This window comes from Pholcus phalangioides, unplaced genomic scaffold (genome assembly GCF_987345545.1).
Source record: "Pholcus phalangioides strain wild (caught in Gottingen) unplaced genomic scaffold, Ppha-v1.0 ptg000015l_1, whole genome shotgun sequence".
NCBI classification, from domain to species: domain Eukaryota; kingdom Metazoa; phylum Arthropoda; class Arachnida; order Araneae; family Pholcidae; genus Pholcus; species Pholcus phalangioides.
Genome location: NW_028301608.1, coordinates 3,175,187 through 3,200,005, shown reverse-complemented (window position 1 = coordinate 3,200,005; position 24,819 = coordinate 3,175,187). Strand labels below are relative to the sequence as shown.

Here is a 24,819-nt window from a genome sequence, read left to right as displayed (position 1 = left end):
GGCAAGCTGGGCCATAGATGGCATGTCTTGCTTGGAGGCAACTTCAGTTGTATTCTGGGAATTTCAAGGGTGTTTGATCAAAGCTTGTAAACATGTATGAAAAAAACTCATATCAATGACGAGATATATGTTTCAGAGTGAAAAAAAAAATCCCAGAAACCCTGAAAAGGAGGAAAAAATGTGAATTTTCTGAAACTTAGGTGGATGCTTGAAATGTCAAAAAAGGAGGACATCTGGTAACCCTAATAGAGTGTAAATTCGGAAAAGTGGTGGGTCATTTTCAAAACTGGGTCTGTTCTTCAAGTTTTAAAAACCAGCTGTATATAGTACTGTGCTGTTCTATAGATGAATTATGAATGGTCATCTTGCAATTAGATATTTTTTGTAACAAAGTTGAACTTGATAAAATGAAATTGTACAAAGCTAGTATTACACACTCACCAACTTTCAACAAATTCATGTTTTTTTTTACCTTTTGAAATTATATTTTATTTTTCATGCTGCATATCACAGGGAGCACCTCAGCAGTGTGTGAGTATTATTGTTTTATTTCGAGGAAGTCAAAAGCAAAAATCAACTCTTCTTCAACTTTACCAAAACAAATTAGTAGTGAATGCTTTATTGTTGAAATTGTTCAGTGATTACTATTGAATTATTTACAAAATTACAGCAGATTTTATACGTATATTTCCATAGACTACTAGATCGTGTTCGCTCAAATGATCCTGTGTGGAAAGATAATGGTATTGCATTCATCAATTCTATCACTCGATTGCTGGAAAGGCTTCTAGATTATAGGTGAGAATTGGATCCACTTGTGTACCATGTGGATGTTTTGTCTCTTTTTTCACACTTTTTTATTTTTAATTAAAAATTTTTTTGAAAATAGAAATTTCCTGTTAATAAATATATATTTTTAAGATGGTGTCATATATAAGAAATATGTGTTTTTCAAGCACTCAACTAATCAAATTAAGTATTAAGAATACATTAGAAATTTTTAAGAAAAATTAATGCTTTGTGCCATGGGTGTATAAAGTATGGCACTGCAGGCCAATCTGGCATTTTTTGAGAATTGTTTTCAGGCTGCAAAGCAATTCTCAAAATATTCCGTCAGTTTATTTAAAATATGATATAGCACATGGAGTTAGATACAATATTCATGTATAAATTAATGATAATTATGCAGTAAGACCTCTGCACCAATCAAGATGAATGGGGTCATACTGATTTCATCAGTGCTTTTCATTTATATTTGGCTCTCGGAGAAGTGATTCAGCTCTAATTAGATTCATAAGAGTAATCCTGGGGTGAAATATTACTTATGAAAAGAAAAGTTTGTGTCTCATTGCCGTCCTAAGGCATCGGCCCACCCAGGCACCTCAAGAGAAGAGGGGCCTCACAAAAATGAGATCTGGTTGAAATTTTCAAGGATTTGCCTAGTAGGGCCTCAGAAAAATCACTTGGCCCAGGGACCCATGATGCTCTAAAGACGGCCCTGCCCCCTTTGCTTTATACAATGTGTTTTACATCTTTTTATCAATTTGTGTGAAACAAAAATTGATTCTTACCATATTACTTTAATTTTTTTTTCCGATAAGGAATGTAATGGATGGAGAAGAAAACAGAGATAAAAGAATGAGTTGTACGGTCAATTTATTGGTATGTCAACTTGTAACAGACATATAGTATTCATCTGAATAGTATTAAAAATGCTGGGTGCGTATCAGAGAAATTCATAAATGGTGTTTTGTTTTCCTGTAGAACTTCTACAAGAATGAGATAAATAGGAATGAAATGTATATACGTTACATTTACAAGCTATGTGAGCTCCACTTACCAGCAGAAAATTACACAGAAGCAGCATTCACATTGAAACTCCATGCTGACCTCTTGAGTTGGTCAAATTGTCTCTTGCCAGCAGATCAGCGTTACAATATGCAACCAGAATGGCAGAGGCGAGAGATGCTTTACCATAGGATAATTGATTATTTTGACAAAGGAAAGGTGGGTCTAATAATTTTAACAAAAACTTTGCCAAATATCATACTATTAATGAAACAATTTGTCTATATATCAAATGTATTTTTATACACATTTAATAGTGTTGGGAAGAAGGAATACCTCTGTGTAAAGAGCTTGCTGAATTGTATGAGAAGAAGTTGCTGGATTATGCTAAACTTAGTGTGGTTCTGGTTAGTATGATATTGTTCTTATTTGCCGATAAAATATTTTACCAATACAAATTCCTTACTGCACAGGCAAATCACTCAATAAGTTGGCTGATAGATGTATATGCACTAAAAGTCTATTATAACAACAGTTCACAATCATGAGGAAAATTTTCTCAATGCGCCATTTTGTGTCTTTCTTTGTGTTTTTCTTCGTTCTCATGAGTTTTACTTAGCGTGTTGTTTATTTTTGGGTCATATTCTGCGCCGTTTTTCTTTTTTTTAGCGCACGTTGGATTGCGAGATAAGTGGTTTTTTTTTTTATTATATTGCTCTAATTTTTTTTAAATTTTTGTTGTGTATTTTCGATTGACTGAAATTATTTTTCTCGTTCGCATTTCATTTTCATTGTTTTTTTGCCAGGTTTGTGTTTTCTCGCTTCTTTGATATAAATTCGTAGGTTTTTGGACGTTAGTGTTAGCAAACAGTGTATAATTTTTCCCGGGTACTCTCAATAACTTTGTTTTTCCTTCCATTTGGGCCTATTGTTGTAGTGTTAGTGATTTGAGATAGTTAGCTAATTCTAATAAGTATAAATTGTATTTCGTAGCTTAATACTTTTTTTAGAGGGTGCTGTATTCTTCATATACATATTTATGTTATTCTTCGTGATTTAGTGCTGAGCATTCTATTTTATGTAATTTTTTCGTATAATCTCTTACGTATATTTTGCGTAGTAATGTATTTTACATTATTTTAATTTCCTGTTAACATTTCTGGTTTTCCTATTTTTAAGTATTATTATTATCTAGCTTTAGCAATAGTGTTAGTATGCCTCGACCTCGGCTAGTGTTGTGTAGAGCTTGTGATGGGAGGTTTCCCTGGTCTAGGGATATAGTAGCTGATAGTTTCAATTGTAAAGGGTGCTTGGATAGGAAAAGGCTGGAACTCGAGGTCGAAGCTTAACGGGAAAAAGTTAGGGTGCTAGAGGGCCCGGTTATAACGAAGCCTCTGGTCGTCGAGCCACCTGTTGATGAAGAAGCAATCTCCACGAACAACAACAGTTTAGAGGGCGAATGGGTGGTCGTGGATGAGGTAGAGGGGGATAGTGATAGGGGGTTTAATCAGCGGCGATTCTATGGTTAGGGAACTTGGGAACCGAGTGTGTAGGGATTTTCAGGGTTTCGAGCGCTGTTGTCTTCCTGGGGGGAAGATTGGCAACATTCGAGACATTTTTCATCCCCGAAAGTTGCCCTTACAGGTGATTCTGTGGGTGGGAACAAATTAGGTAGGAGCGAATATTAGTGAGAGTCTGTCAGAATACCGGGATTTACTATTATCCAGTAGGGAGGGGGGTTCAGATGTGGCAGTGATTCCAGTGCTGCCAAGGGGTAGTAGGGGGTATAGGAATAGAATCCACCAATTCAATATAGGCCTGAAGGACATTTGCTCCTCACTTGGGGTCTGTTCTTGGAAATTCCCACATTTACCGATAGGTGGCTTTGTTCGGATGGGATCCATCTAAATAAGAGGGGGGGTCTGGGAGGTTTACGGTAGTCTTAGGTTTGGTTTTTTTACTCCCAGACCATGTAGTCGGGAATGCGGGTTAGTTAATGATAATCACAACAGTACTGACGGGGAATTACCCACCTCTGACTTGGATGGCTTCTCGATTGACACTAAACGGGCAAATTAAAATGTGTGTTAATAAATGCCAGGAGCTTGGATAATAAGAAATATTTTTTAGAAACTATGATAGTTGTGGAGGGCTTGGATCTTATAGCTATTACAGAATCTTGGTCAAACGATGGGGATGAATCTTTCTTACACTTCTCAGGATACGATACTTTTTTGAGAAATAGATCTGATAGGAAAGGGGGTGAAGTGTTGATATACGTGAAATCCTGTTTGAAGGCTAGAGAGTGGAACATGCAGAGAAGTGATATTGAAACCCTATGGGTTGAATTTGAGAACAAAAGACGTCATAAACTTATTGTTGGGGTTTGTTACAATCCACCGAATAGGGATCATAATTACATCGCCAAATTGCATGATGAAATTTCCTACATGTGTAAGCAAAAGAGGGTTCTCATACTAGGGGATTTCAATTACCCAGGTATTGATTAGGAGAACCTTTCATCTGGAAATCAGTATGAAAGAGACTTTCTTAAGTTGGTGCTCGAAAATTTTTTGTATCAGCATGTATCAGAAGCCACCAGGGGTACTGCTATTTTGGATTTAGTTCTTACTAGTTCTGAGGATCTAGTTGAACATTTTTCGGTGGGGGAAGAGTTTTCTTCCAGTGATCATCGTATCGTCAGATTTCACTGTAACTTTTCCTCGGGTAAGGTTGATAACAAAAGACTGGTTCCTTATTTTCGGAGAACTAACTTTGATGTTTTGAGAAGAAGGTTAGCGGAAGTTTTCAAACACCTGTTGGAATCAGTAGGGGTGTAAGTCAATGGGAAGAATTTAGTACGAAGCTGTCCTCTTTTTTGCACGCGGTCATACCCTTTGTTCGAAAAAAGCGTGTTTGTACATCGCACCCTCTATGGTTCACAGATAGCGTGCGGAATCTTTATCTTGAAAAGAAAAGAGTATTCAGAGAGTATAAAAGTGGACAAGGTGACCTATCATTGTTTACTGATAAAAGAAGACTGTTGAAGAAAGCGATAAGGGATAGTAAAAAGGAAGTTGAATCTAGGTTGGCAGATAACATTGGCTCTGACCCAAAATCATTTTTTCGATACGTCAATAATGGATGTAAGGGGACAGTTGGCCCCGTCTCGATCGGAGGCTCTAGGATAGAGAGCAATGTAGGCATGTGTAGTGCTTTCAATGACTTTTTCTCGTTGGTTTTTAATGGAGATAATGATATTCAATATACGGGTGTTGCATGGGGTAATAAAACCCTCAACGATATTCAAGTAGAAGACGTGGAGGTCCTAAATCTTCTAAGAAATGTATGTGCAAGCAAAGCACCAGGACCAGATGATATCTATCCCAGGGTCCTAAGGGAATGTGCTAATGAATTGTTGGGGCCAGTCGCACAGATATACAGGAGTAGTGTTGCTGAGGGTATCGTCCCGAGAGATTGGAAACAGGCTAACGTTGTTCCAGTATTTAAGAAGGGTAGTAGAGAAGTGGTGTCTAATTATCGTCCAGTGAGTTTGACGAGCTCCCTCTCGAAAACTTTGGAAATTATCATCAAAAGGCATTTAGTGAAGTGGATAGACGAGAATAATGTATTGTCAGATAATCAGCATGGGTTCAGGAAGGGGAAATCATGTGTAACTATCCTCCTTTGCTTCTATGATTACGTGACTAAGGCTTTGGGTAAGAGCAAAAATGTTGATGTTGTTTACCTTGATTTCCAGAAGGCAGTTGATTGGGTCCAACATGGCAAACTCTTGAAGCGTTTACACGAGATTGGAATAGGGGGCAACTTGCTGAATTGTATAGAATCATGGTTAAGAGATAGGTCGCAACGAGTTATGGTGAACGGGGAATTCTCTGGTTGGACAGACGTCACAAGTGGAGTTCCTCAGGGAAGTGTCCTTGGCCCCATACTTTTTTCACTTTTATCGACAAACTCTATCAGGGTATCGATGGGATTACTAGCAAATTCGCAGATGATGTGAAGCTAGTGGGTGGGGGGGGGGGGGGGAGTAATCGGGAATGAAAGCAATAGGGAGTTGCTCCAGACCAACTTAAACAGGATTGCAGCATGGGCAATTGAATGGAGCATGACGTTTAGCATTGATAAGTGCATGGTCGCTAATTTTGGTCCGAACAACCCATGGTTCTCTTACGAGTTGAATGGTGTCACTATCCCAGATGCAACTAGGGTCACCGATTTGGGAATTCTCATTGACGAGCGACTTAGGTTTTCTGAACATTGTTCAGCGGTGGTCAAAAACACGAATAGATTGCTTGGTCTCATTTTCAAAAAGGTCTCTTCGCGTTCTCCTAAAGTCATTCTTCCGCTTTTTCGAGGCTTAGTTCGTCCTGGACTGGAGTATGCTGTAAGGTTTTGGACACCATACCTACAAAGGGACATAGACTTGGTTGAAGGGGGGCAGAGAAGAGCTACGCATGTCCTTATTGGCACACAGGGCTTGAGTTATGAAGAGAGACTTCATTTTTTGAATATGTTTACATTGGATGAACGCAGGTGTCGAGGAGATATGATCGAAGTGTTCAAAATTTTCAATGGGATGTGCCATGAACTTTTAGTACACTGCCAATTGACTGCTTTTACAAGGGGACACCAGTATCGATTGGTGAGGGACAATGCAAGGTTATGGTTTCGCAGGGAATTTTTCTCTAATAGGGTTGTTAATAAATGGAATAACTTACCCCCGGAGGAAGTAAATTGTAACACAATTGACACATTTAAAAAGAAATTCGATAAACATGTTGGGGTAAATCGAGAAGCTATCCATTCTTAGAATAAGACAACCATAAGTATTCTTTATGGGCATCTTTTTATCAGCCACCTCGTTGGGCATTTTGCCTGTTGTGGCGTTGTATTTGTATTTTAGACTTTTCGTTATAAACAAATTCCCATTTTTTCCTCTATCAGGTCATAAAATTGTAAAAAATTGCTACTTTATCTGCATTCAAAGATCTTTTAGATAGTTTTTGTTCCAGTATTAATGAATGAACAGAACTCATATAGATAAAATGTTGTGAAATTTATTTTTTGTCTCACAGCAGTTAATTCTCTGAGATATTTTTACATAGAATTTTATATTATCAAAGCAGTTTAGTTAACCATATGAACAATTATAGTTCTCAATCATTATATCACTGCTCACTTCCATGGCGTATGGACTCTTCAACATTTTTTTGCTAATCTGAAAGTTTTTCCAGCAAGATTTTTTCAGTAATTTTCTGAAAATAGTATTAGTCATTCGAACAGACAAAATTCAAATAAAATCATCAGGTATTCCACGTGTACAGTGGAGAAGCGCAAGAAGAAGTGGTTAAAACAATTTTACTTTTCTGTGTATATTCTTCATTAGAAATATCTCAGTAATTAAGGAGTGTGTGCCATGATAAAAATCACCATATTCAATTCTTGAAGAGAGAGAAGGGAAAACTATCATCTCTCTTTCAGAATTATTTTAATGTTATAGCAAATGCTTTCTAATTTTCAACTTGCTATAACCAGATGTTTTTGTGTCTTTGTCATTAGCTACTTGGCCGCTGTGGTGGTCGAGTGGTTATAGTGACGGACTCGCGATGCGAGGATCCGGGTTCGAACCCCACAGTGGTGGTCGGCTGAAGTTGGTTTTCTGTGGTTCCCAACTTCAAGGCGCAAATGCGAGCCGATCTCCCCGTTAAAAAGTCTCGCCACAGAGAGCAACAGTCCTACAACGATAAATCATTCAATCATAATACTTCACTCATAGTTAGAAAAACTGGTGGCAGATGGCAGCACTACACATAACAAGCATTACAGAGAAACAACAAAAACTTCACGTCGGGTTTCACTACATGTACACGCACATACCCGCATGTACCGATTCGTTGGGGGGTTCCGCGGGGGGGAGGGGTGGGCGGAGTGCATGTGTGGAGTATTAGTAGTAGGCAGGGCCTCCAAAAATGGCTCGGGGATCCATGATGTTCTTAAGTCAGCCACCTCGTTGGGCAATTTGCCTGTTGTGGCGTTGTATTTATTTATTTATATTTATATTTATTTATTTATATTTATATTTATTTATTTATATTTACTTGACAATCACTTGCAAATCAGTCGTTATATTGAGATTCTCGTTATAACAGACTTTTACTGTACATATACATATGTATATAAAATATACATACACCCATAGACAATACCATGAATGCCAATAATAATTACAGTAACCCAAAGTAAGAAAATAGGTATAAAACTAATTTAATTACTAAAATTGTATTTTATTTGATGAAATTATTTTTGTTCATTGGAGGTGAAAAAATGTAAGGTTTTCTTATAAATAATTATAAAATTGCACAAGTTGTGGCTGAAGAAATCAGTTGGCGAGAATGTATTTGGGAAAAAATTTGAGTTAAATATAAAACAAAAACCCACATTTTGTTTTGGCATATTCATACATCTTTTTATTTACATTTATATGAAATGGACAGTCTTTTTGCTAGTCAATATTTTCATTATTCTATATCTAATTAAGAGAATAATATTTACTTCTTAGGAAGAGCTTCCTTAATCCAATAAAAATTAGCTGATGCTGTAGAAAATGACATTAATCTTTTCCCCCTTAGGATATTCAGCATGTAATTTTCAACATAATATTGCATAACACACAATTGCATTTTCATGCAATATTCAACATGCAATTGTCAAACTGTTCAAATTACTGTCATTTTCAGACTATTATTAAAATTTTATGGTTTGTAATTTATTTTTTTGTCAATTATCATTTGCTGGCATTCTTTTGCTCAAATTTATGGGAATAAAAAAAATTATTGAGGGATTTTGGAAAATATGAATTTTAAGAATTTGGCCAATTAAATGAAAATTTATTTTTTCAATTGGTTTAGTAATGTATTCCATTAAAATTAAATTACAGAAAACTCAAGCGAAGTTCTTTGACAACATATTGAATCAGATTCGTCCGGAACCTGAATATTTTCGAGTAGGCTTCTATGGTATTGGTTTTCCAATGTTCCTCAGGGTAAGTTACTTTACATTACTTAACTATTTACATACTCATACATCTTATTTATTGAACAAGTTATACATTTTTATTGTTAGTTAGTTCAATAACATTAATTTATCTAATTTTTTTTATATTTGGTGATTATTATTTGTAATATTTTTTTTCCCAGAATAAAGTGTTTGTGTATAGGGGCCTGGAATATGAAAGGATTGGGGCTTTCACTCAGCGCTTGCAGACCGAATTCCCCCAGGCTCAAATCTTAATGAAGAGCACTGCTCCTGATGACAGTATTATGAATTCTGAAGGCCAGTGTATCCTTATAAGATATATTATACAGTTTATAGTTTTTTTGAATGTTGAAACCATTGATCTCAACTGAATCGACAATTTGGAGCAGAAACCTGATCCTGAATTTCATATGCATTATATTGAATTTAATTAATTAATGATTTGTTGTGTATACATAAAATGATCTTGTATGGGATAGTAGAATTTTCATACCTGGATATTTTTAGGTTGATGCGAGTTGAATGTTACTCATATTAGTATTTTGCATGTGCGTAGTCATTTATGGTGTGACCAGAAATGAGTTCTGACATTTGCAAGCACATATTTACACACTGGGAATGCCAACATAAGGAGGAGGATCTGCTATGTGCACCATTCCACCTTTGGGGGGGGGGGGGGAAGAAAACTCTTGAGATTCTGGATTCCAAGCTTTCACCAATCAAGAACAGAAAAATATCGATCCCTGAATCAGGTGCATCCATTCATTTCCTCGTTTTAATTAAGGCACACCATGCTGAAAGTATAAGTTGATGATTTAGCATATCACTCCAACAAAGGGGGAAAGAGTGTTGAGATCTTATCTGAACTGATCAAAACATATTGCTAGAGAACCCTAGAACAAGTGCGAGCTCTTATTTAAATTGAGCTTTTTTTCTGCTGCATCTTTTATCTCATAGACATTCTTTTATTAACATATAGTGGTATTAGTATATATTTTCATGTAATTTGTGCTCTTATGTGTTTATGGTCACTTCTTGTTATGAAAGAATATGCCAGTGGTTATCAAACATTTGCCACCCGTGGTTCCCATGCCTATGTTCATCTGCAGCTCCTGAGAATAGTCTAAAAAAAAACTACTTCTCAAAGTACTGAACAGGCACACATCAATGTCGCCAGCTCACTGTGACACTCCTGACAAAGGTTGGTGATGCCCCTGGAAAAAGCTTTGATACACACTTTGAGCTTTGAGAACTACTCTATTACTCAACCGTATACATGCACCCCATACACATTCCTCTGCAAAATTTTTAATGAAAAAAAGTACATGCTAGAGCTTGTTTTGTGTCTGCTTATGTTGGCTGTAACATATTTATGTTGTCAGAGATGTGCTTGTTTCTTGTTCTTGCTCCTATCTGTCTTCCATACTTTGAAGTGGAGATGGTAAATGTATGAATATTTCATGTTATGTTTTTATCATGTTGGTCTAACTACTCTCTACAGAGAGACTTTTCAAATGAGAGACGGGCTCACATTTGTGCCTGTAAGTTGGAAAAACAATTTCAGCCAATCATCACTGCCATCAACAGGGCCCAAACCTGCATCCTCATGATGAGAGTCCAGCATGATGCCCATGTGACCATACATCAGCTTTTTTTTAGGCTCCATTGTGAACTACTGGAATATGCTTGAATTATCAATGTTTACTCTCCTGTACTTTTTTCATAAATATCCTATTATAAAATCCTTAATTTTATTCACAGATATTCAAATATGCAATGTGAAACCAATACCAAAAATAAAACCAGAGTTTGAAAACAGGGATGTTCCAGAAAAAATAATAAGTTATTATCTAGTCAATGATGTCTGTACATTCCAATTTGATAGGCCTGTGCAAAAAGGTCAAATTGACAAAGACAACGAATTCAAGGTTCTTTTTTTCTTCTGTCTTTCAATTTTTTTTCTTTATAATCTTACTCAAATTATATCACTTTTTTGAAGAATTTAACTTATCTTGTCAAACTTACCTAAGTAATGCATGCAAGTACAGTTGAACTTGATTAATTTGAAGCTCAAGAGGGGACAGCATAAAAGTTAAAATTATCCGAAATACAATGACTCTGTACTGCACCCATAAAATGACTGCAAACTGCAACTTAATCACCAATTTTTACATAGGATTAATAATTGATCTTAGTTGCTACATTTATTCCACTGTTCTGAGAAATCTTCACTACAGAATTTTTTGACCATGTTCAAAGTCTGATTTACAGAAACAGTTAATGACAGTTAAAAGTTTGAGAGCATTTTACTAGCTTTTAGCTACTGCTCTCTTCCCTGTTCCAGCTTTCTTCATCACATTATGAATTAACTGTTCGACCGTGTTCATTCAAACTTTTTTCTTTCTCTGCATTTTTTTTTTAAACATTGTAATATATGTAATTTAATTGTAAATTCTAATTTGTATAGCATTATTGTAATTGACTGGGGACAAATAAATTATGTTATTATGAAACTGTTTCTCAAATTTTGCTCATCATTTGTATGATATTAAAGAAGTCTATTTTCGTTAGAATTTGTTAGAATAAACTGTTCCAAAGAAATCTGTTTCCAGATGTTGAACAACACAATTTGTATGAAGTGGTACACAAATTTGATGGATTCTGGCTGAAAAATGTTAAACTAGGCATTAAGTTATTTTAAAAACACAATTTAGTACTTTGAATTCTTTTTATACAAAGTCATTTCTGAAATTTCTCACTGGTCATCCAAACCCTTTTGGCACATTAATTCATAATAAAAGGGCACATTAATTATTTATTGATAATCAGAAACCGTAAAAAAGGGTTTCTGATTATCAATAAAAACTATAAATCCAACGTGAAAAGTAAATCTGATGTACATTTTGGCATACAAAGGGTGACGTTTTCAAAGGAAGAAGTGCTTGTTTTGTAATACAAGTGTCGTAACACCTGAGGTTATCTTTAAGACTGGCCCAGTAATTTTTTACATACTGATCAGCAGGCAGAATGTTAGTTATCATGGCTATTCAAGGCAGAAGTTAAGGTAAAAAAAAACAGCACTGAACCTGTGCCCAAATTTAGAAATGTCAAAACTTGTTAACTTTTATTTCCAAAGCTTTACCATTTAACAAATTAGTTAGTAACCAATAGCCCTATAATTCATTAGAAGTTCCGCAGAAAAATATGGGTGAGGTGCATGTTTTGTGTAGTACTAGCCAATAGCCCTAAATAATGCAGATTGAACAAATTTGTCGAGAAAAGCAATGCCTGACTACTTGTGGATTTCCCCCAACTGTCTATATTTGTTTATACTAAAATCTTTCTTTTCTCCCCTCGAACTTCAAATTATCCAAATATTTGAAAAAAAATTGAATTAAACAAAAAAATTGTACGTTAAGTTAAACAAGGTAAAAAACTAATGGGAGGGGGGGAGAATTCCTAAAACTTTGTATTAATGAAGTTCCACTGTATATCCTGAGAAGAAATTATGTTCATTCTTTAGTATCATAATAAAATAAAATTTTTATTTGTATTTGGCAGTACAATCAGCCCTCTGTATTTGCAGATTTCATATTCACTGTCTCTTTCCCAGTTTTCTGGAAAACACTTGTGGGGATAGTGGATAGTGCTCATATCAGACAAAATATAAGTTTTACGTGCTAAATGTTTCAGAAATCTCTCCTAAAGGTTTTTCTAGTTGTTTCTGAAAATGTTTTGTATTTGTTTAAATGTTTTTAAAAGGGATAAACTTGCAAGAAAAGTTTGAAATATTGAATATGGTTAGCTTGTCTGCTGCAGTTACTTGTTATTACATCAATGAATCTACAGTCAAATATAGCAAGAAATGAAAACTTAAATTTGATCAGCCATTGCTGTAGCTGCACCTGTTACTGTATAGCCCTAGATCCATGTGTCTCTCTCATGTAGAAAGTTTGGTTTTTATCTTGGGTGCGATAAAAACTTGCATACTGTGACCATCATTATTGAATCTGCAAATTGTGAGCATCAAGGGAAATAAGTGATATGAACAGCAGAAAAACTTGGACTACGAAAACTTTTTGATTTTTAATGGAAATAGGTTCACTGATGTATGCATAGAAGAAAGTAAAAAATTAACAGCAATTCTGAAATCGACAGAGGAAGGATTAATCTAGCTGACATCTTTTCAAACCTAAGTGATACCCCCCCCCCCCATGAAGATGATCAAGATTGAGAATTAGAAAACAAGTTCATGATGAGCAACATAGTTTAAATCTGCAAGGATTGTGTCCATGAAATAGACTCATTCTACTGTAAGTTTTTCCCTCGTAGAAAAATTGGTAGAGGAAGCCTTGTTACCATACTATAACAGGTTAACTGAAATTCAGAAGAAACAACTAACTGACAGTATGTTGTTCTTTCAGAAAACATTGCTTAGAATCATTGTTGCTCCCCCCCCCTCCTGTCCTAATTCTCCCACACAAAGCAGATACTGTATAAATGAGATGCCTAAAAAACAAAAGTTAATGGTTTAGGTTATTCGCCGATTTTCTGAATTCGTTTTGACCCCCAGAATGTAACCCCCCCCTGCAAATACTGAGAGATGACTGTATATCACTAACTCTTTGCATTGAAGTAGAATTTATTATATAACTTTTTTACTTTCAATTGGTATTAATTTTTTAAATATCTCGAGGCTATGTGAGAAAAATATTTTCTGGTTGTACCGAATATAGTTGATTTTTTTTTGCTACATGAGTTTTCATTACTGTTTATGAACAAACTTACTTAAAATATGATTTTTATCAGAGCTTATGGATTGAGCGGACTACCCTTACTACTGCATCACATTTGCCTGGCATTCTCCGATGGTTTGAAGTTACAGATTCACATGTTGTCGAACTTTCACCAATTGCTCATGCTTGTGAGAGTGTGGAGCACATGAATAAAGAGCTCAGGAAACTGATTGCTCAGTACACAGCAGAGCCACGAAGATCAATCAGTCCTCTCAGTATGCGATTGCAAGGCGTCATAGAGGCTGCTGTTAATGGTGGTATTGCTAAATACCAGGAGGCTTTTTTTACATCAGAGTTTGGTACGCAAAACCCTGACCAAATCAACTACATAATGAAGCTGAAAGGCTTGATTATGGAAAAGGTAAGTAACATTTATACAGCTCAATTTTTTTTTTATTACTTAAATTCTTATTAAGGTTTTACTATGTTGTGAAAAAAATTGACCAATTTTATTGGGTTACTAGATGCTTGTATTTTGAAATTCCTGCCGATTTTCATATCATACTGTCACAAAATAGACAAAATGTCTGTATTTCGTGAAATATCACATGTGTAAACTGATTTCAAATGAGGAAACCTTATATGGTAACTAAGTTACTGTATAAATTTTTATAAACCAACAAAAAAACAGGGAATGGCTGTAATGTTATTTAGGTCCTGAATTGGCAATTTATACTTTTGTTGTGGCTCTGATTAGTAATTTAACCTATCTTTGGGCACCAATAAATGATAATATGCTGGAGTTCCTGCTTTTATTCCAGTCGAATATGGTCAGCCAGGAATCTTAGTATTTATCGGAGAGAGTTTAAAATTTTGTAACTCTACCAATAAGAATGTTTTTAGTTACATTCATTTACACGAAATGTTATGAATACAAAGGATGATTTTTTTTAAACCCATTTCAAGAAAAATGCTATTGAAATCACAACCATATCACTTTTCACAGGTAGCCTTGCAATGCTCATTAAAAAGGTGAAAGAAGTACGGAATAAAAAACAATTTTATTTTGTTAGTCTTTTCTTAGACCCTTTTAGCAAAAATAATTTTAAAACCCAATTTTGAGTTCATCTTTGTATCAACAACACCTCATGTACGTTACTTTTTCTGAGACATTTTGTTTCTCCTTTTGCTGTTGATTTTTCATGTAAAAAAAAAGACTTGAGAAAAAATGTTTACTTTTCAAAGGTTCAAATTTTGGAGGGTGGCTTGTCGCTTCATGGAAGATTGGCTCCAGCTGAAGTTATTCCCTTACATCGCAGACTTGTTGATAGATTTTCCATGATGAAGCAATCGATACGAGAAGTGGACTCTCCACTTTTGGCTTCCAGGCTCTCAATCGGTAGACATGGCAATGTTCAAATGCATCAGCATCTTGAAAATGTTGAATATAGAAGACCTTCAATAGTAAAGTATGTGCTTCTCATTTCAGTTTGTTCTGTCAGGAATTAATTTTCAGATTTAAAATTTTCAATCTTGGAATCACTAATGTTAAAATAACTTAATTTTTTTCAAAATTGTAAACTTTGATGGGACCAGGTCCAGCATGAATGTAAAAGTGATTTTAGGTTTAGACATGATCATGGGTGAAATTCATTTTGAACGTTCACAACTATCAAAAATCACAATTGTCTATATCAGCATTTCTCAACCTTTCTAAACCCAAGGACCAGTAAAATAGCTGAAAAAATTTGACGGGCCGCTTGTGTCCTTTATTATTTGACATTCAGTATTTTCAATTCCGAATTGTTTTATACATTTGTCTAGTTTTTCAATGACGCATATTTAAATTTGTAATGTTTACTAAAATTGTGAACAAACATTTTTTTTCATAATTATTATAATAATTATCTTACATATTTGTCAATTTCAATGTTTTTCCCCTTAGTTTTCAGTGATTCTAACTAACTAAAATTAAGGATTTTGTAGACTTATACTTATGGCATCGTTTTTGATGACAGTTGGTGACATCCCATATTTTACAGTGTTTAAGATCCCAGTTCACCTTATTTTTTCTCAATGAAATATGGTCATCTGTTCATTTGAACGCTTTTTTCATATTTGCTTACTGCAATTTGTAGCAACCCTTTATTCCCCCCTCCTTCATCCATTTTTGCGGTAATTTGCAAATTCGTCATAAATTTCATCTTTTGGCTACAATCAGTGATGTTTCATATTTGGGATCGTAGTTTCCTTGATGAGGTATAATGAACCTAAGTATGAAGGTACAATTCATATTTGAACCCATATGGATATTAGTAATATAAATTACAATTGAATAATTTTTAATTCAGTTAGAATCAAATTAACAAGTCTGCCTGTGAACCACTTATGCCATCGTCCCGAACTATAGGTTGAGAAACGCTGATCTATTTGTGACAGGGTTGTTTGGTTTTAACCAAAAGTGGTTTTTTTAAAAAACCAGTTCTGTTTTTTTCAAAAAGTCAAATAAAAGTTAGATGATAGTTTTCCTTGAAAAATATCATATTGGTTCATTTTTAGCCAAAATTTTTCATTTTTATCACATTTTATATTCTTGAGGTATATTTTGATGGTATATCTTTAAATGGCATAAGATGGTGTAAGTGGTTTTTTTTTCAAAAGTCTCATAAAAGTGGCCTGAGTATATATATTTTTCATATGAATTATCTTAGTTATTTAAAGTTATATACAGAAGCCAAAATTTCTCATTTTTACCACATTTTCTAACCTTTGGCTAAATTCTGATGCTCTATATTTATCAAATTCATGAATGACAATTGCATCACACATCTAAATGTAGTGGTGTATTATCTCCACAGGGTTTCTTTTTCTCTTCACAAAGAAGCAGCTACAGTAGTGACACCATCATGCTAGGGGCAGGTGGTCCTATAATCCAATAACGACACCAGCTGTCCTTAAAGGACAAAGACTAGTGTACTAGTTGTTACATTACCTCACATACATTTTCATTTTCTTTCCCATAAGAAGTAGCACATCTCCTACTGTATATCTCTCAGTCTTAATGTTCAATAGTTGTTTTTTTTATGCTTTCACTGTTAGGCCCAGTTAATCAAGGTTCTACTGTATAGTAGTAACAGATTTATGAAAAATAATCAGCTATATACAGGGTGATTATAATTAAAGTTTTGATTCAAAAACTATACAATAAGTACTGGTCAGACTGACTTGGAAATTTGCATAGATACTCCTGAAGCAATGGAATTTTCTTTGGCGAAAGAAAAAAAGTGCAAAATGTGCAAGTAGATAATGCTGTACTTGACCAGCAGTATAATCTATTCTGTGCAGCCACATCATTTCGGCACTTCCACAGCATCAGTGTGTGGATAGAACAACTTCTATCAAGATGCACATTGCAATACCAGCAAAGCAGCTGCTGAAGACCCATTTTGACAGTAACAGGATTGCACGACACCTGGCCGGCCATCAGTTCATTTGACCTTAACCCTTACAACTTCTGGCTGTGTGGGTATCTCAAAATGTTATAAACAGTAGTCGGATTGCAAACTTTGGTGAATTGCAAGCTTCAGTGCATCCCCTATATGTTAGAAAATCCTCAGGAATATTAACGTGGGGGCGAGTTTGGTTTAATAAAGGTGAATTGCAAAAGCGCATCCACATCATGACCATGGTATACTCTGATCTGTTGTTAAACAAGAATTTTTGTGCTTTCACCTCATAGCCAGAACACGGTGGACAACATATTTAACATTTCTTGAGTAGGTTGTAGTTATTTGTTCAATTACTTCACTCTTTTTGTGATGTTTCCATGAATTATGAAATCGTGTGATGCTATAATTAAGTTATCATTTTGCCATGACTGGCTAGTTTTCATTCTGCAAGCAAATTTCCCATGTGTTGGTTGATGTCATTAATTTTAAATTTTAAAGTCTTTTTTTCCCCCTTTACTTAATAAAATTATATTTCTTCAGGAATATTCATGTCAATTTTCAAGTCATTCTGACAATCTTTCTTTTTTTTACAGTGTTTTGAAATCAGAACCTTAGTTATAATCACCCTGCATATCGTAAATCATGGTTAATTAATTTGCATTATTTATGCTTCATTAAATACCTTATATTCTATTTTTCTATTTTCTATTCTGTGCAAATTTTTATTTTTACTGCAAGCTGTAATTAGGTTTAAACCTGTAGCTTTGTTTTATAAATAAATAAATAAAATATTCACCTAATTTTTATTATAGTTTTTAGCTTCCTAATTAAGCATACTGAAAGTAACTGGAGAAAAATCTTTATATATTATATGATTAATAATAACATTAAAAGAATTTTCAAACACGAAGTAAACCATTGAGTTAAGCAAAAAATAATTAAATTGCAAAAGTTGGTTTTTGTTGAAATATAAGAAATATTTATTGATTAATTAAATATGAGAATAGTGTAATTATATTAATAAACATTTTATTTTAATTAATTATTAGAAGTTTGAATAATTTTTCAGAAATTTTATTGTTTTTAATGTTAATACTATTTAAAACAAAAAAGCCAGTTTTTGGTTTTTTTACCAACCCTGGTTTGTGATCAAGATCAAGAAAAAATTTTCTGGATATTATGCTGAGGTGAACTCAGAAAGAAAAGTCATCTGGTCTTAAAGAACTTAAACCCAGGCACTCTTGCAAACCAGGAAAGCATGCTACCATCTAGACACGACTCTGCCTTCTTTATTGCATGCACTGTGGCCCGAGGTGCTGAAGTACAGGCATTAGTAGTGTCTTCAGCAAATGCCCCTCCCCATGTGGGACAGTAGAGAGAGATACATGGCTTTTTTCCTCAACCCAATGTATCAAGAAGCAGATTTTTTCTGACTATGAGGTGAATTCTAAAAGAAAAGTCCTCTGGCCTCCACCAGGACTCCAACCCAGACCTTCTTGTGCATGGGAATATCCAAAAGTTTAACATGAAATAATTTTTAATAGTGTGTTTTGGATAATTTAGTTCAGTTATTATTAAAACATTCAACCTCAGGCAATTTTCGCTAAAATTGTTGTAGAAAATGGAGTATTTTAATAATATAAATCATATTGCAAATCATATTGCAACATATGTGTATCAAAACTGTTTTTTAGTATGATATTTGATTAAGCATCTAACTTTGTATATAATGGTACTTAGCACAGAATTTTCGAAATGGGAATTCCTGTTTCTTGGTGACAACATTTTTAAAAAAAATAATTATTTCCTGATGCAGATGTGTCGGGAAATAACATAAGAGTGGAGAGCAACTGAAGGACTTATTCTCCTAGCCCAATTTTTCACAAGGCCACAACCTACTTGATACTGAAGCTCTTAAGTAGAGCCTGGATTATATGCATTAAAACTGTGGCAAAATATGCTCTTAAATATGCAAATATTCACTTAAAATTTCAAAATGTGCATTAAAAAAATAACCAAAAAGTCATTAAAAATTCCAAAACATATATCAAAACAGAGTTAATATGCGTTAAATACCCCACAAAAAAAGGAGCATGTGTTTTAAAATGCATATTTCTTAGTGCATACTCATTTACAAAAGCAATTCCCATGCAAATAAGTTCCATGTTGTTAATTCTGGATTTTTTAGTGAGTAGGCAAGCAGATGCTCACAAATAAGAATAAAATTTTACTCTAAAGAGAAATGAAGTAAGTGCACACCAGCAACAAAAGAGAAATACAGTCAGAAGTGGGTAATAAAATAGTGGGCTTATAAAAATAGCGGCTCTAAAAGTGGCAAATTTTTCACCTGAGATTTAACATTTGACACAAAAAAAAAACCACATGTGGTGAACAAATAAAGTACCCAGCCTTTAGCCCATTGTAGCAAAAAGTTTCTTAGAGTTGAGTGAATTGACCATACTTCAGCTCGTCACATTCCCCATCAAACTATTATTTAAAGTATCAAATTTTTCGTGCTGACATAAATGATTCAACATTGTATTCATAGTATTTTAATTTTGATGACAATAGTGCTAAAATTCACGTAAACGCAGAATTTCCTGGAAAGTAATAGTAAGCTGGTCACCTAGTAGTGATGTGCACTACAATTTATTATTTCCTTTGACTGTAATTGGTGCATCTTACATTAACTAAAAAAAACCTATCAAAAATTTTAATTGTAGCTCTCTCAAATAAGATCATTTTAAACCTGATCTCTATAGGCTGCCAGCTTAAGTAACAGATATCAACAAAGGATATGTACAAACATTTTTAGTAATTGACTAAATTTACTTCTCTCTAAATTTTGTTTATCTTTTATATAGGCAGGATACAAACACTTTCATTCCCGATCGTTGTTTATGTGTGGGGGAGGGGGAACGATGTTATGCACATATAATAAGAAATATTCATTTGAAAAGTAAAAATGTGTGATTTTTTTTGGTAAAACCTCAAAAATATGCACTTTTTCTGAAAATTCTTCCATTCTATGCATTAATACTGAAAAGGGCAAAATATGCAAATGCATACATGCATATGCATTTGCATATAATTCGTGTTCTACCAATAAGCAGTTTCAATGTTACAGGGGTTTTTATACTCCACTAAAAACAAGAGGCAAAACCCCAAATAATAAAAGGATTTTATATGATCAAAACTTTTTGTTTTTTGCAGTGATAACATTGAAAAAAATAGCTATGTTGATATATATATATATATATATATATATTTTTTTTTTTTAGATTATGATACAACAGACCTTTTGATTGAATTAGTCAACTTCCCAGCCCTTATTAAGGTTTTGCTTATAAATAAAACAAAATAATTTTCTTAATGTCTATTTTGATTATGTTTGTTTTGATGATTCATTGGGCAAATGAGTTTGTAAAGGATTTTTGATTTTCATTAGCACACCTCTGCCTCCTCTACCTTGTGAGTCAGTGAAGAAAATTGATCCTTGCAGTAGCAATCGGTCTTCATCATCTGGTTCTAGTATCTATGGCCATTTCTTCCCAGAAGCTTCTGACGAAGAAGATATTTACACACACCCTCAAGACCATGGTGGTGATGGCCCTAAAATGGTTTCTCTTAGTGAATCTCCAACTCTCCATGGACCTCCACCACTGCCGAGTAGGCCTCGCTCTGTTTCTCTTGGACCAGTTTGTGAAAATAAGGTAGATGAAGCTTATTCAATTGCGTTTTTTTTCGGTTCAGTCATTATTAATCACAGCAGTGATGATCTAAAAAGTAAATGAAAGCCTTAAAGTCATTATTAACAGTTTGATGGTTATACCTCTAGAGTAACACCAATGGTGGGCTTGAATCTGTGACGTTGATGACCGAAAATTGATGATATAATTTAGAAATATGCATCATATTATTTGGGAAAAGTGATAAAATAATGCAGAGATATAGAGATATATTAATAAAACTCTTATTTAAGAAATATCAACTTGAACAGGAAAAAAACATTCTTGAACAAAAACTTGAAAAATTACTTTTGAAAATGAAATTATATTTATAAAATGAAAACTGACATGAAAGTTATTGTGTGACACTAAAATGATCCTCACTTAATTGCTCTTGATATCAATTTTGAAAAAAAAACGAAATAATTGAAAATATTTACTTATTTGGTGGCAAGGGGAAACTTATAGATCCATCAACCTTTTAACGGTACAATACACACCATGTGGTGGTGACTGATGCATTATCAGGTGGCACTCCTAGTAAGAAGATGGCTTCACCATCCTTGATCTTGTGGAGTGGTCATAACAAAATGTGAATGTGGATCTCTCAGACCCAGTGCCAAAGTCTTAAATTTACTAAACTAATAGAATAATTATCCAAAGTATTTTGGACTCTAAGACTTTTGACTATAATTGATTAGTTGATGTAAGTTGCTAAGACTATAGTTGAAAACACCAGTCAAAGTCATGTATGTGTGTGGCGGAGTTTCGCCAGCGCTTGGCGTTAAAAGTGACTACGCAGATTACGCGCGCCAAGTGACCGGAAGAAGAAAAATATACAATTGTTGCAAGTCAGTGTAAATAACATGTTGATGTTTTTTCGTGTGTGTGAATTTTTGTAAATAAATTAATTTGGTGATTGTTGACAAGTCATCTTATAATCAGATCAGAGTGGAGTCAGATGTGTGTTATCAAATCAGCACGGTCAGAATCCCAAATGTGGAGACCCGGACGTGATGAAGCAAGAACGTTAATTGGCATGTGGCTGAATAGTAGGTAGGCCGGATTCGTATGTTCACTTTCTCGTGTGTCCTCTGGGGTGTTAACAGTGCAATTCCGTTCTTATTGGTATTGAAGCTAACACGCTCATAATGACAGATCCGAAATCTGGAAATTCAGGAGATGAGAAAGTTGAATCACAATGTGGTCGTGTGTCTGTCAAAGTACCAAATTTTTTGCCAAACAATGCGAAACTATTTTTTGTTCAACTAGAGTCCAGTTTCAGGGTGTCTGGTATTGCTGTTGAGCAGACAAAATTCGACGCATTAGTTGCTTCGTTAGACCCTGAAACACTGTCACATGTTACTGACGTAGTTTGCGACCCCCCCCCCTCCCCTTCAGATTATTATCGGCCTTATTCTCAGCTAAAAGCCTGTTTGCTTTCAGAATTTGAAATTTCTCACACGAAAAAAATTCAAACATTACTTGAGGATGTTGAGTTAGGGGATCGCTCACCCTCAATGTTGTTAAAACAAATGAGAAATCTCAGCGAAGGTCACGTTGTTGATAATTTTTTGAAAAATTTATGGTTGCGTAGATTGCCAATCACAGTGCAAACCGTCCTGGCCATTAGTTCCGAAAATTTGGACAAATTGGCACAGATGGCAGATAAAATTTGCGAATGCACTGCTGTCTCGGTTGCTTCCATAAATGCCTCCCATTTGACTGCTAGTAAAAGTGATGAAAGCGCAACACTAGTTGATCTCAAACATCAGGTAAATGAATTAACAAAACAAGTAGAGAATTTGACAGAGTTGAGTCACCATCGAACAAACAATAATCGAGGTCGATATCGCTCTAATTCTAGAAATCGTAATGCAGTAAAAAAAGAAAATTGGCTTTGTTGGTACCATTTTCGATTTGGAGAAAAGGCAACTAAGTGTGTTTCGCCCTGTTCCTATGGGTCACGAAACGAGTCAAGCCATCAGAAGTAGCTGCGGCTTCTGGGAATTTGGTTTTAAGTCGCAGGCTGTACGTGAAAGATCGCTTAAATAAGTCTGAATATTTGGTAGATACTGGTAGCGATGTTTCATGTTATCCCAGATCATTTATGAGTAAAGAAACTGCTGTTAGCACATTTAATCTCTATGCTGCGAATGGGACATGTATAAAAACATATGGTGTCAAATTGCTCACTTTAGATTTAGGATTACGCCGTACTTTGCAGTGGCCATTTATCGTTGCTGATGTCAGCAAACCCATTATAGGAGCTGATTTTTTACAGCATTTTGGTTTGCTTGTTGACATTAAAAAACGAAACTTAATTGACCCCTTGACAAATCTTGTCTCTCATGGTCGTGCTGGTTTATGTGACATTCAGGCAGTAAAAACAGTTTCGGACAAATCTGGGTATGCCGATCTTTTGCTCAAGTATAAAGAGATCACGCAGTTAAATACTGCACCTCAAAATACTGTAAAGCATAACACGTTACATTTTATACCTACCGTAGGCCCTCCTGTTTCAGCCAAAGCACGCAGGTTAAATCCTGCACAGTTGAATATAGCCAAGCGAGAATTTGATTATATGCTAGATTAGGGTATTTGCAGGCCTTCAAAAAGTAATTGGGCCAGCCCTTTGTACATGGTTCCCAAGGGTTCGTCTGACTGGCAACCCACGGGTGACTACAGAGCTCTGAACCACATTACTGTACCAGATAAGTACCCTGTACCACACATTCACGATTTCTTGCATATGCTCAATGGAAAGTGCATATTTTCTAAAATTGATTTGGTTCGTGCCTACCACCAAATTCCAGTTAATCCACCTGATATACCCAAGACTGCCATAATAACACCATTTGGGTTATTTGAATTTCCATTTCTAAATTTTGGCCTCTGTTCAGCAGCACAAACTTTCCAAAGATTTATCAATGAGGTTATGCGTGGTTTGGACTGTGTTTTTTTAATACATTGACGATATTTTGGTTGCTAGTGAGAATCCGGAGCAGCATAGGCAGCATTTGGAAGAAATTTTTAAACTTTTTTTGGAATATGGTATTGTCATTAGCGAATCTAAATGTGAATTTGGCAAAGAGCAAATTGAATTTTTAGGTCACTCAATCAATCAAATTGGTTGTTGTCCTACTAAAGAAAAAGTTGATGCAATCTTGAATTTTCCCAAACCTAGTGATATTAGCCAACTTAGACGATTTTTTGGGATGATAAATTTCTATCACTGTTTCATTCCAGACAGTGCTGTCATTCTTGCACCGTTAAATAAATTACTGGTTGGGGCAAAAAAGAATGACAAGCGGAAAATCGAATGGAATTCGGACTTAGACACAGCTTTCGAAAAAGCAAAAAATTCCATGGCTGAGGCAACTTTATTGTACCATCCTTGAGCAAATGCTAAAATGGCTTTGGTCACTGATTGCAGTGGTTTTGCGATGGGTGCTGTATTACTTGAAGTAACACCTGATGGTCCAAAACCTCTTGGTTATTTTTCAAAAAAGCTGTCGCCTGCACAATGCAATTATTCAGCTTATGATAGGGAATTGCTTGCTGCATATTCAGCAATTCAGTATTTTAGGTATTTGTTAGAGGCTAGGCCCTTTACTTTATTTGTTTACCATAAACCCGTCATATTTGCATTTCAGCAAAAACAGGATAAATGCTCACCTCGTAGGCTTAGGCAGCTTGACTTCATTTCACAGTTTACCACAGATATTCAGTATTTACCTGGTAAAAGTAATATTGTAGCGGATAGTTTATCCCGCATTTGTGAAATCCAATTCTCCTCATTAGCAGATATGCAGTTATAGAGCAAAAGAAGATGAGGAAATGAAAAATTTCCTGGATGGTAATATTGATTGTAGTGTAGAATTAACAAAACTGAGGATGCCTGCTTTCGATATTCACCTCTATTGTGATAGGTCTACTGGAAAAAATAGATTTTATGTCCCTCAAACCTTAAGAAAAAAAACTTTTCGAACAGGTCCATGGCTTATCTCATGCTGGCATCAAGGCCACTAAACAATTAATCGATAGCCATTATTTTTG

At 34.9% G+C, this 24,819-nt stretch overlaps 1 protein-coding gene across 2 annotated transcripts in view; it reads left to right on the top strand.

Annotated features, from left to right (window-relative positions):
- Positions 1-24,819, top strand: part of spg (dedicator of cytokinesis spg) — a 121,915-nt gene that overhangs the window by 81,143 nt on the left and 15,953 nt on the right. The window contains exons 34-44 of one of the 2 annotated variants that reach the window (XM_089242571.1): positions 514-531; positions 697-798; positions 1,602-1,662; positions 1,765-2,007; positions 2,106-2,195; positions 8,750-8,854; positions 9,009-9,150; positions 10,609-10,775; positions 13,657-14,004; positions 14,829-15,052; positions 20,481-20,745. In XM_089242571.1, the coding sequence (XP_089098697.1) occupies positions 514-531; positions 697-798; positions 1,602-1,662; positions 1,765-2,007; positions 2,106-2,195; positions 8,750-8,854; positions 9,009-9,150; positions 10,609-10,775; positions 13,657-14,004; positions 14,829-15,052; positions 20,481-20,745 (1,765 nt within the window). The remainder of the gene's footprint in view (positions 1-513; positions 532-696; positions 799-1,601; positions 1,663-1,764; positions 2,008-2,105; positions 2,196-8,749; positions 8,855-9,008; positions 9,151-10,608; positions 10,776-13,656; positions 14,005-14,828; positions 15,053-20,480; positions 20,746-24,819) is intronic. The other variant, XM_089242572.1, reaches the window with a different exon arrangement.